Genomic DNA, 13,482 nt, shown 5'->3' on the forward strand with positions numbered 1-13,482 from the left:
AAATAGACACTTCTAAATATTTAAATAAAAAAAAATTCTCATTTTTTTCTTATATTTCGTTGTTATCAGTGCAGCAAGAAAATGAATATGCACAAGTCCTCAATATAAGTTTGTTTTCAATATTTTTTATTTAAACTATAAACTTAAAAATATAATTAGGAAAAAAATCAAAACACTATTAATATTTCCATCTAAATCCAATAGAAGTCATTATCAAGATTTCCATAGAAATGCTGTGTTGACTGGTTGAAATAATAACGACAAAGCAAAGAAAATACTATCAATAATTTTAGAAATATTATAATATGTTATTAAAAGAAAAACCATTTATTTATGCGTTACATCGAATCTTTAATTCTACATCACATAGAGACACGTTACTTTCAGTTGCTAATTTATATCCCCATCAGAACACCGACTGTAACAGAATATTAGTAACCTCTGGGTTGTAAAGAAAAGCACTGTGCACACTAATTACTGACAGCAAACCAAAATATTCCATCCAAATACTCCATTACAAGGAACTAATTGTTGCACAAACGGCGTGAGCAGACTTTGCCTCCTCTGCCCTGGAAGTGCATTCATACAGACAATATATTTGGGGATGCTGCACAGAATCCCCATAGCACCATCTAAACACAATCCACTAACATAGTAATTACCCGGTAAAAATCATCTACAGCCTGCGTGTATTGCAAAAAATATATATCATCAGAACTCCTGGGATTATGAACCAGTCAACGTATTAAGCGGTCAACAGTTGTCCGAGGACAATTGCAGTCAGGGCTTCCATTTCTCCATGAGGTGCCACAAACGTAACAGAATTCGTGTTGGCACCTGCATTGACCATCACCAACACAGATTACTTACGAACCCAAAAACCCTGATTGCACAGTAACCGATTATTCGGTTTGTAGCGTTTTCTTTAATAAACAAGATGCCCAGGTTCAATTCTCAGCCCTAAGTCTTTATATGGGCTCTACTTTACCTGAGAATTCAACAGACAAGCGAAGAATTTCAGAAAATAAACGAAAAAACGTACCTGCAAGTAATGTGATTACACCCATAGATCAATTCAACCATCGATTTGCACTTTCCACAGCGGCGCCACTTATGATCCTCGGCAAGCTTGAGAAGCAGAAAATCCGCTTCAGTTTTGTCGGTGGTCGGCAGGCTCTGAAACTCGGAGCACTGTAAATTTGCATGCCACGGAACCTTGCAACGCGCGCAGAACAACCTGTTGCAGAAGGGGCATTCCGCCATTTCCACTTCCTCCACATCCAAGGTTCCAACACTTTCCTTGACAAGAAGTCCAGAGCAGTCGGAAAAGGGGCAGTATACTTTCAGGGCTTCGGGAATTTCTGCCTCCACCATTACAGCCGACCACTGCTCAAAGATCTCCGCAGGCAGAAAATACCTGCACTCATCCAGCGTCAATGCTTCTCTGCAAGTTTCATGCGGGCAATATATCTGATGCCTCCGCTGTTCGAGCATCGAGTGGATGTACCGCGTCATGCACGCCTCGCAAAAACGATGAAAGCAAAGACTGCCCTCAAACATATCGGACGACTCCTCAAAGCAAATCCCGCAGAGTTTCACGGGTACAGACTGCGAAATTATCGAGCGATCCTTGTTCAACAGAGAAAACCCTGAATCCACAATGATATTCTTCCCGGTTTCTCTTTCTCTGGCTGAAAACCCCTGCACACATGAAATAGAACCCCATCAAATTAAATAAACGGAGTGAATTGCACAACAGATAAAATAAAACCCCATAGAATAAAGTGAACGAAGTGAATTGCAACCGGAAAGATGTTCGGCTATGCCATCCTGAATCATTTTTGTTGTTGTTGTGAAGCATTATGTAAATGAGATTCAAGATTTACCTGGTCATGGCGATGCCTTTGGCCGTTCCAAATAAATATTTCCTTGTCATGCAGGTTCAAATACTCCTCCCTTTTCTCAAAAGATGAAGAGGACGAACCAGCAGAGGCCGAAGCAGAGGCTGTGAGCTGAAGCAGCCCAAGCCCATCAGATGGCATTTCATTTAAAATCTCAGAAACCTGCAAAGCATAAGCGTAAGCGAAATTAGAAAGCTCCAGTACTTCAGCCTCCTGAAGATTGAGTGCAAATTGTTCGTTAGATGTCTCCACGGCCTCCTGCAACTGCTCTTCAAATTCGCCATCCGATTGAGCAAAATCGGTCTGAGCAAATATTCTCTCCTCCTGGGATCGTGCAGAAACGGTGACCAGAGCCATTCTTTCTATTCGACAAGCAAGCGAAATGTTCAGGCAAGATCGATCGATTAAGGCCGAAGGCCAACCTGAAGATAAACGAATCGGTCCTCCTCTTTGAGAAAAAGAAAGAAGCAACCGAAACCCTCTGCCAATCCCTAAGAAGATCGAATCGTGTCATGCACAAAAGTATAGCGGAGGTGATGAGAAGCAACCGAAACCCTCTGCCAATCCCTAAGAAGATCGAATCGTGTCATGCACAAAAGTATAGCGGAGGTGATAGAAGCTTGAGTTAATAGAGATCAGAGTTCAGCATACCAAAGTTAAATGCAAGTTCTATTCACACACACAATCTTAATAAATCTTGAATTTGCCTTGTACTTTGAAGTTATCCATTTGCGCGGCATAAATGCCCATGCTTTATGACCAAAAAACCCCTTAAAAACCCATCATACGAGCCCAATCAATCCCTTATTTTTAATTTTTAATTTTATTTATTTATTTTATTTTATTTTTTAATTAATTAATTAATTTATTTTTATTTTTATTTTTTTAAATTTATTTATTTATTTATTTTTAAACTTACTTTATTATTTTTAAGTTGACTTATATTAATTTTTTCATTCATACTTTTAACCATCTCTTTCTTTTATATTCATTTATTCATATAAGAATGGTCCTATTTTTAATTATTTATTTTTAACTAACTATTATCATGAATTATTTTTAATTACTAATTTAACATAAAATTTTAATTATTTATTAATAATTTTTAACTAACTATTATCATTAAATTATTTTTATTTATTTTATTTTAAAGGATTGGTCCCCCTAGGGTAATTTTTTTCCCTTAAATATAATTTGTTATCCATTTGCGCAGCATAAATGCCCATGCTTTATGACCAAAAAACCCCTTAAAAACCCATCATACGAGCCCAATCAATCCCTTATTTTTAATTTTAATTTTTATTTATTTATTTATTTATTTTATTTTATTTTTTAATTTATTTATTTATTTATTTTTTTTAATTTATTTATTTATTTATTTTTAAACTTACTTTATTATTTTTAAGTTGACTTATATTAATTTTTTCATTCATACTTTTAACCATCTCTTTCTTTTATATTCATTTATTCATATAAGAATGGTCCTATTTTTAATTATTTATTTTTAACTAACTATTATCATGAATTATTTTTAATTACTAATTTAACATAAAATTTTAATTATTTATTAATAATTTTTAACTAACTATTATCATTAAATTATTTTTATTTATTTTATTTTAAAGGATTGGTCCCCCTAGGGTAATTTTTTTCCCTTAAATATAATTTTTAATTATTTATTTTTAACTAACTATTATCATGAATTATTTTTAATTACTAATTTAACATAACATTTCAATTAGCCGATAGCTTGCTCCCTTACGGACCACCAGCGGGTTATTACAGGTGGCGTGGTTTTCCTTGATAACGGTGATGAGTCAAACCGACATTCGCGGATAGCAGCCAGAGATGGTTGTTCTCACTGTTGGTTTGACACCTGAGTTTGATAGGTTTTGCCACCTTCGGAAAAAAAACATTTCAATTAGCCCCAAGGGTTAGCTCAGTTGGTCAAAAACCGTGCCTCGCCATCAGGAGGTCACAGGGTCGAATCCACCCGAAGCCCTTGGGGTCAGGTCTTGCAGTAGGCCGAGGGGCGATTTAGCCTAGCTATCGCTCAGATTTTTCCGTGGACGTAGCGATCACTCACTGACCAGGGTGCTCGTGAACCACATGCAAAAAAAAAAAAAAACATAACATTTCAATTATTTATTAATATTTTTTAACTAACTATTATCATAAAATTATTTATTAATAATTTTTTACTAACTATTATCATAAAATTATTTTTATTTATTTTATTTTAAGGGATTGGTCCCCCTAGGGTAATTTTTTTTTTTCCCTTAAATATAATTTTTAATTATTTGTTTTTAACTAACTATTATCATAAATTATTTTTAATTACTAATTTAACATAACATTTTAATTATTTATTAATATTTTTAACTAACTATTATCATAAAATTATTTTTATTTATTTTATTTTAAGGGATTGGTCCCCCTAGGGTAACTTTTTTCCCTTAAATTATTAAAAAGGGTTTTGATCCCGGTACCTAGTCAAAAGTAGTTGTTGGTCTTTTTAGCCGTTGGAGGCTCTGCTCTGTCTATTTAACTTGCTAAGCTAGATCTGTTTCTTCAACTTGTCCTGACGATGAACCACACTGGTTGGTTCGAAACGCGTCGACAAATGATGTTTCATGTGATCTTCGCCGAAAAATCTTTTGTAAACTTGATATGGATCACAGAAGCCTAAACTCTACTATTGAATCCTCAACAATATTCTTTCCGCCACAAAAATTTACAAATAATAATTAATCTAGTTTTTGTTAAAATGAGATCATGGGTAAGTGCATCTCTCTGTAGGTTAATGTAGAAGAAGTAGTGCATGTAGTTACATTATTGTATGATAGTGGGTCTTTTAGTCCATAAACAAAAAAGTTTTATACATCAATTTAAAGTATGGCTTAGTTATAACTTTAAAACTGGATTATTATTATTATTATTAGGTGTAGTTTAATTTATAAACAAAATAGTGTTTTTCACCGGAATTCGACAATACAATTTCAAGTAAGATTGTGATATTTTGTTGTTTAAAATACATTTCCGAATGCAAAAATGGATTCAACACCCTGAAAAACCCCTCGAACACTCAAATTCTATCCATTAAACAACTAAAACTCAAATTTAAAAAAATCTCTACCCGATTTTGATTAAAATTAGCTAAAAAAGTCGCTTGGGGTAGCTCAATTGGCAATGGTCGTCGAAATGAAGTCTCACCAATTTTAGAAAATCTCTACCTGATTTTGATTAAAATTAACCAAAAAAGTCGCTTGGGGTAGCTCAATTGGTAATGATTGTCGAAATGAAGTCTCACCAAATCGGAGGTCTTGGGTTAAAATCTTGTATTATCCCCCCCCCGATCAGGGTGAGAAGTTGGACATGATGAAGATGTAGTCCTACCAAGCTTACAAAAAAAAAGCCCTAAAAATAGTCATTTCGTCTATAAGTTAGACTATGCCTTATTATTATTATTATTATAACAAAGTACAGTTATGAACACATCCCATCCCAACTAATTGTGATTTTTGACCAAATCTTTCTACCATGAAGGCATCTCCTATCATTCTTGTGTTGTGATTTTTGGCCAATTCTTTCTACAACGAGGGTTTCTCTTATCCTCCTTGTGTATTACCAAATAATTGTGATTTTTGACCCAGTCTTTCTACCATAAATGCATCTCTTATCCTCTTGGTGTATTATTTTATGTTTTATTTTTTTAATGATCAATATTGAAATTTGATTGTGTGATTATTGATTTAGTTGTTTTTTTTTTCCACACTACCACCCAAGGAAAGAAATTAGGGTCCCTATCAACTTGAAGGAAAAAGTGCCACTTGTTTGTGTCGAGGGGTGCTCTCTAGCCCAATATGGTAGAGATGTTGTCATATCATATTAAACATTATAATGTTGTGTTAAACATTTTGACTGGATCAAATTTCATAAAAATAAAAATAAAATACTTAATAATTATAATTATCAATAAAGCATTTTGACTCCATCAAATTACATAAATAATAATAATAATAATAATAATTACACTTATAATGAATAATTAAACCAACCTAGATCTATCTTAATTCTAGATCTACCAAGCATCGAGAGGGATCAAATCTCTTGAGATGCAAACCTCTTTTAGAGTGAAAAGATTTGGTCCCTCTCAATGCTTGGTAGATCTGGAGTTAAGATGGATCTAGTTTGGTAAACTCATTTAAGAGTGTCATATAAAATATTATTTTCAAGAACTTAACATGTCTCATTACAAGATTTAAACCTAAATAGGGAGGATAACAATTATTCTACCCAACCATCTAAGCTAAACCTAATTGACATGAAGTTGTTATTTTACATTGTTTAAATTACATTTTTGAATACATAAACATATTCAACAACTTGAAAAATTCTAAAACAATTAAAGCATGCCATCTTAAACACCTAAAATCTACAATTCTAATGATCCTTCAAATTTATGTAGGCAAAACTTATATACTTAAAAACCTAAATATTTAAATTATGCATTATATATTACCTCTCCTCCTCTCACATTTGGTCTTTGGTATCATGTAACACAATAAAATGTCATTTCTCCTTAGAACTTTTTATGTTAATGATCCATTTGTCCTTTTCATGCTAAAGATTATAACATTGTTATCTACTTAATGAAAATCCTTTAGAGTTCTCATTTTACTAGAGGTTGTATTTAGTCATAATTTTTACATCTACTTTAAAAGGTAGTGTTATTAATGATTTTTTTTTGGATGGAGGGAAGATGAAGGGGAGAGGTTAAAATTATCGACATTTGCAATGATGTCTTTAACAACCACACAATGTTTCCAACAACAACCTTAAAATCAACCTCTAAATTAAAGGTGACACCAACAACAATGCTCCTTTTCTTTTTTGGGATCAAAATTACAACTTTTTTGAAACCATGTGCTTAACATCCTATATCATTACAACCAAAATCTTAAAATCAACCCCAAAATAAAAAAGTGGTGATCCCAATAACACCCCCTATTTTGTTCAAGCAAAAAAATAATTTCTTCAAAAACAGTGGCCTTAACCATTGATACCCTTGCAACTAAAATATTAAAATTAACCCCTTATTGAAGAGATGTACTATTCGTAGCACCATCATCGTCCCTAATTATTTTGGGACTTAAAATTGATCGTAGTCTAAACATGCAATGATTTCACCCAAAAAATAATGGTTTTTCCAACACAATTTTGACGATATCCAACAGGAAATTTTTGGAAATCCATGTTACAGCTATCAAATTTCAAAATTTTAGGTGCTCCAGGGGTTCTTAAGGGTGTTGAATCCTTTTCCACCATTAAAAAAATGATTCAAACACTCCCACTTTCATATTTTTTGAAAAGAAAATCGTTGGATTCCGATGAGAAATTCACCATTTGGGCGAAATTATTGCATGCTTAGACAAGTCCCTTAAAATTGTGACATTTTTGAAACCATGGTCTAAAAGATCATTTTCATTGAAAACAAAATAATAATAATAATAATAGGGATCGAGAGAAATGGAGATCAACATTAGGTTTTGGCTTCTCCGTGAATCTCAACTTGGAATCACTAAGGGTTTCAAGATCGCAAGTTATTGCGACGTTGGGCACTGAATAGATGTCGAAGTTTCCCAACTGTAGTGGAGTTATGTCTGCGATAAAATATGGGCTTACTATTTGGTGGGAAGATCTAGATCCAACTACCTTTCTCAATTGGCGTCTAATGTAAAGAAATATTGTTAGTCTCTCAAAATATTCAGCTGTGGGGTCTCTTTTGAAATTACTGAGAGGAATAAGAGTCTCAGATTGCATCACTATTTATGGACATATGGCAATGAGGGGTTTGGCTTATGGGGGTCAAATCCATGGATGAATTCTTCGTGAATTTTGTGTGTATACTAGAAGATGGAGGCAGTGAGGATGACATATGGAAACATTTCTACTGGTAGTTGGCGCGATCTAGATCCTGGAATAACAAAGTTGATGTGTGGTGTGAGGGTATTCCTTTTATGGCACATCCTTGTTGATAACATCTCGTCGATCATGATATATATCATCATCAAGGATCTGGGGTTCGACTCTCTCCTGCTCGCCGATGTAGACCACATCTCTTGGATTGAAAATGCCTTTACTTTAATCGACTCAGGGATTGTGGATGAATATGAATGACAGTTGTGGTTGTAGAGGGATCTATTGAAATTTTCCTGCAGTGGGGGTGGGGCATTTCCAAGGTTTTTCTTCCCCTTTAATACCCATATCCCTTCAAATATGATCAAAGGGACTTCAGATCTAGTTGTGGTGCAGTCTTTGAATTTTATAATCTATTGCAATAGCTGGAAATTATTCTTCTCACTGATTAAAAATTAAGTGCATTTTATTTGCTACAACAAATAACAAATAAAATCACAATTGCAATTTTCACCATAAAAACATTACGGAAAATAAAATGTTGGAAACTGAGAAATATAGAGCGCACACACAAAAATTTGACACAGTTATTTTTGGACAAATGTCCTTGGAAAAACCTAATGTAGGAAAATAGGTGCAACAGATGAGGGTTTTATTATTAGGCAGTAGTGAAATAATTTGAGTACAATCTGGATGCAAAAACTTGGCAATCTTCAACAATAATATCTGGAAAAATGATTGAGGGAATTTCTCCCTCCTCCATGGGAAATCTCGGCACAACACCACTCATAAAAATTGGTCATCCAAGACCCCTATGCATGCCTTTACGCAACCTGTAACTCGCACTCCTGGAATCTGCCTCTAATGATGACAATATGTTTCTTGCTGCCTCTGAAAGTGATTCTTCGATCATTTGGAAAATTATTCTGTCATCCTGAACTTGAATCGACCTCTTTGTTGGCTGAATCAAATTGCCTCTTTGAGGCTCTGCGCAACGTCCAATCGATAACTTCAACTTCCCTTAGTTGACTCTTTTGGCACTGGAAAACTCCTCTAGAATCCTGCTACTAATCTCCCTCTCACCTATGCTTACTTCTAGCTCGAACTCTTCTCCCTGCTCGACTTTTTTCAATTGGTTAGCTCAATCTGCCAATGTAGCAGCCCCTTGTTGCTTTTCCATGTAAATAAATAAGACCAAGGTCACGGGACATGTATTCCAAGTTGAATGTTGGGAAAAACATAGTGATGGGTATCACTTTGATTAATAAATGGCTATGGAAATTGGCAAAGGCAAAGAGGCAATAACAAACATTTTATTTATGAAAATAAAGGAAAATAGGAGAAAAGGGAGGTGAAGGGACACAAATTTGCATGAGAGAGAAATTGAAGGAAAAATGAAGGAAAATGAAGAAAATAGAGGCCTCAATGATAAAAAGGCTTTTGAGGATCAGTTCACAGCTTTTGTTAGTTTAGTTTTGGGTTAAATCTCTTTCATTCTCTCATTTTCTCATACTCTTGCACACTTAGAGAAATCTTGGAGCATTCTTGGAGCAATTGAGAATTCACTTGAATTGAAGAAAGAAGGCAAAGGAAAGCAGGAAAGTGCAAGGGAAAAGATGGATCAACAACTACAGTTGGATTGCTTTGCAAGTAACAAGTTGCATGCGTAATTTCCTTGTTGATTTCAGGATGCATGGTATATGCATGTGATTTTCTGGTTATGTGTTCTCATTGGCATGGAGATTTTCCTGGAGTGACAATGATTTTAGCCTTTCCTTGCCATTTCTTAGATAGCCATGGTGTTGTGGGGTTTTCGACTTGTTGTTAATCTGATTGGTGCTCAAGTTCCTGATGGATGTGGGTTGGAACAATCACTCTGGAAGCCCTGGAACAACTTGGGTTAAGTTACTAGTCCTGGATTCTCGGTTGGGATAACCGCTCTGGAGCCCTTGGTGGGTTGAGTTACTAGTACCTAGTGCCGAGTTGGACAAACGCTCTGGAGCCCTAGAAGGTTGTGGGTTGAGTTACAAGTTCCTAGAGCCCTGGATAGCTTGGGTAGAGACCAATTTAGATGGTGTTAGTGATGTCCGACCGTGGAGGTGGAATCACTGTGGTTGAAGGTTAAGGTGGTTTGGCCTCTGGAAGCCTTGGATTGGCTTTATCTTGGTTTATTTCATGAGATCCCACAGTCATGCTTGGAATATGGCTCGGAGATGATTGGTTTGAAAGTGATATTTGGTTCAGCCCAATATATGGTCAGGTGGTACGTGGAAGTCCCTAACTTGGTTGGTATTTTCATAGGTTAATAAGAGTTATTTTTCTATTGTGATTCATGAATACTTATAGTGACTATGTTGGTGATATTATGGTTGAGTTTTCATGGTTTCTACACTGGATGTGTGTTGGTTATTTGTTGGTTACCTGATGTATGTTATATTTGGCTCATGTCATGATTTTTTTTAGTATTTAATGGTTGATGAATAGATGGGCTAATAAGTGTTGTTGCAGGTATGTGGAGAGGCATAGAGCCTTCTTGGTGATTCTCAAATGAATCTCATACTCTTATGATCAGATATGCATTCATGACCTGTAGCTTACATGTTTATCATGTGTTTGACGAAATGTCTAGTGTGATCTAGGCAGTTTTGGTCAAGTTTTGCCTTTGAGTTTGAATGATTAGCATTGACGTTATGAGAAATATGGTTCTAGAAAGTTATATGAAGTTTTGGGCAGTGGTCTATAGACTAGCATAGAAAAGTGGCTCAGATCCCAGGATCATGGGCACAAAACTGGAGATATGGGGTAATAACCGCATGGTACTAAGCTTATGAGTGTGATCAAAGGCTCACAACCACATGCAGGCAGTGTCAAGGGTGTGTTTATAGGTCTAGGTCACTGAAACAAGGTTCCAACTCAAGGATTAACCACCTGGGGTGTTTCTTCAGCTCATGGGTGTTCTCTAGTCCCTGTAGGATGTCAGTTTGTAGGCCCTACTTCCTTAACTGGAACTAGGAGGTTGAGTAAGGTCATAGTGACACTCGTCTCATGTTTACCCTAGCCAGCTTGTGAATTTGGGTAAATGTGGGAGGAGGCATTACAGGGTGGTATTAGAGCTTCCAGGTTCAAACACTTGGATTGGATAGACTAAGTGTGATTGTTATGCATGTGTGGTTAATTGTCTATGTGTTTATTAAGCATGCATGTTGGTTACTTCCCGTAATGGTCATTGTTGCAGTGGTGTCACCATTTAGAGGTTGATAATGTCGGTATATTATGAGGATTGATATGTTGATGTTATATATATATATATATAATATATATATATATTGTGCTAATATGGATTGATTTATGCAGACAAGATAACCTTCAGTCACAGGGAAGTCTTGCCAAGGCACAGGAAAATCAAACAGAGGTCAATGCAATGATCCTTCAGATCTTATCATATTTGCAAAGACTGGGAAAACCATGAATCAGTTATGGGCAGGAGGAAAGGACAAATGGGGCATATGGTAGCAGGTCTCATGGAGGACACATGTCAAATAGGAATGATACAGTTAGAGGTGGCAGATGGATGGATACACCTGATTGGAGAGGTAGTGGTTATGGGTTCTATTATAGTTCTAGATTAGAGAGACAACATGGTCATTATCAACCTTACAGGAGTGAGAAGCAGTATTTTCCGGATGAGTTCAAGATAGCCAAACCTCCTACCCTTTAATGGAGAATAGAAGAAACTGGAAGATGCAGAAGCATGGATTCTTGGGACGAAGAAGTTCTTCGAGCTGCATGATTATATAGATAATATGAAAGCCAGGATATCCATTTTCAGTCTCAAGGGAAAAGCGGACATCTTGTGGGAATATGTGAAGTGTGTCAAAGGCATCAAGAGAGAGGATTTGAGTTGGCATGAGTTTAAAAGGCTCTTCCAAAAGAAGTAATTGTTAGATAGATACTATGACATTAAGGCTAAGGAGTCCTACGAGTTGAAGATGGGATCTATGATAGATGAAGAGTCTACAAATAAGTTTCTGGAGTTGTTGAGGTATGTGCCATATCTTAAGGATGAGAAGACGAATGTTCAAATATTTTTTAGTGGATATCCATTAGCATTTGAGGATCAGATTGAGTATAATGAGCCTCGGAAATTGGACGAGGTAGTTGGGAAGTTGAAGCATTGTTATGAGCAATCTAAGCGTAATTCAAAGCCTAAGAAGGGTTGGAAAGGTAATGACAAGGCTAAAGGAAAGTGGGATAAGAAGTGAGGACAACCTTAGGATGCAAATAACATGGAGAATGCAACATTGTACAATAATTTCAATCCAGTACAAGAAGTTCGTGCATTGGAACAATCCAGGGTACAAATTGCAATGAAGAAGTCGGACCTTACCTTTCTCAAAGCCCCATCAATATCTGACTTTTTCACACATCTGATCCTGATGATGAACCATAGAGGTTGGTTCTAAACATCGATACAATAAATCATGAATGTGATGACTCTAGAAGACATCACTACACAAAATGAAGATCGCAGAAACCTCAAATCTATAATTTTCAACCTATACGAAAGGGAGAAATCACAAGAAGTTTGTGCATTGGAACGATCCAGGGTACAAATTGCAATGAAGAAGTCAGAACTTACCTTTCTCAAAGCCCCATAAATATATGAATTTTTCACACATCTGATCCTGATGATGAACCACAGAGGTTGGTTCAAAATGTCAATACAATAAATCATGAACGCGATGACTTCGGAAGACATCACTACACAAAATGAAGATCGTAGAAGCCTCAAATCTATTATTTTCAAGCTATACGGAAGGGAGAAATCACAAGAAGTTTGTGCATTGGAACGATCTAGGGTACAAATTGCAATGAAGAAGTTAGACCTTACCTCTCAAAGCCCCATCAATATTTGACTTTTTCACACATCTGATCCTGATAATGAACCACAGAGGTTGGTTCGAAAAATCTATACAATAAATCATGAGTGTGATGACTTCGGAAGACATCACTACACAAAATGAAGATCGCAGAAGCCTAAAATCTATAATTTTCAACCTATATGGAAGGGAGAAATCATAAGAAGTTTGTGCATTAGAAAGATCCAGGGTACAAATTGCAATGAAGAAGTCAGACCTTACCTTTCTCAAAGCCCCATCAATATCTGACGTTTTCACACATCTGATCCTGATGATGAACCATAGAGGTTGGTTCGAAACGTCGACATAATAAATCATGAATGTGATGACTCTAGAAGACATCACTACACAAAATGAAGATCGCAAAAGCCTAAAATCTATAATTTTCAACCTATACGGAAGGGAGAAATCATAAGAAGATCGTGCATTGGAATGATCCAGGGTACAAATTGGAATGAAGAAGTCATACCTTACCTTTCTCAAAGCCCTGTCAATATCTAACTTTTTCACACATCTGATCCTGAAGATGAACCACAGAGGTTGGTTTGAAACGTTGATACAATAAATCATGAATGCGATGACGCCGGAAGACATCACTACACAAAATGAAGATCGCAAAAGCCTAAAATCTATAAAATTCAATCCAGTTGACAGAGTATTAGGATTTCAGTCTAAGGAGTAGAACAAGGGTGATGGCAGGAAGGCTTTGTAGTGTTGGACTTGTGGAAAGGATCATTGCAGTA

The 13,482-nt window shown here is 35.7% G+C and overlaps 1 protein-coding gene across 1 annotated transcript; it reads right to left on the minus strand.

Annotated features, from left to right (window-relative positions):
• Positions 1–642: 642 nt before the first annotated feature.
• LOC149239406 (E3 ubiquitin-protein ligase RSL1-like) lies at positions 643–2,520 on the minus strand. The gene is made up of 3 exons (XM_089373404.1): positions 1,887–2,520; positions 1,043–1,701; positions 643–837 (listed from the first exon to the last, which is right to left on the minus strand). The coding sequence occupies exons 1-3, from the start codon at positions 2,256–2,258 to the stop codon at positions 738–740; spliced, it is 1,131 nt and encodes a 376-aa protein (XP_089229530.1). The 5' UTR covers positions 2,259–2,520; the 3' UTR covers positions 643–737.
• Positions 2,521–13,482: the final 10,962 nt, after the last annotated feature.

The sequence above is a fragment of the Pinus tabuliformis genome, chromosome 8 (genome assembly GCF_031772625.1).
Source record: "Pinus tabuliformis cultivar Carrire ecotype Pingquan chromosome 8, CPIR1, whole genome shotgun sequence".
Lineage (NCBI taxonomy): Eukaryota > Viridiplantae > Streptophyta > Pinopsida > Pinales > Pinaceae > Pinus > Pinus tabuliformis.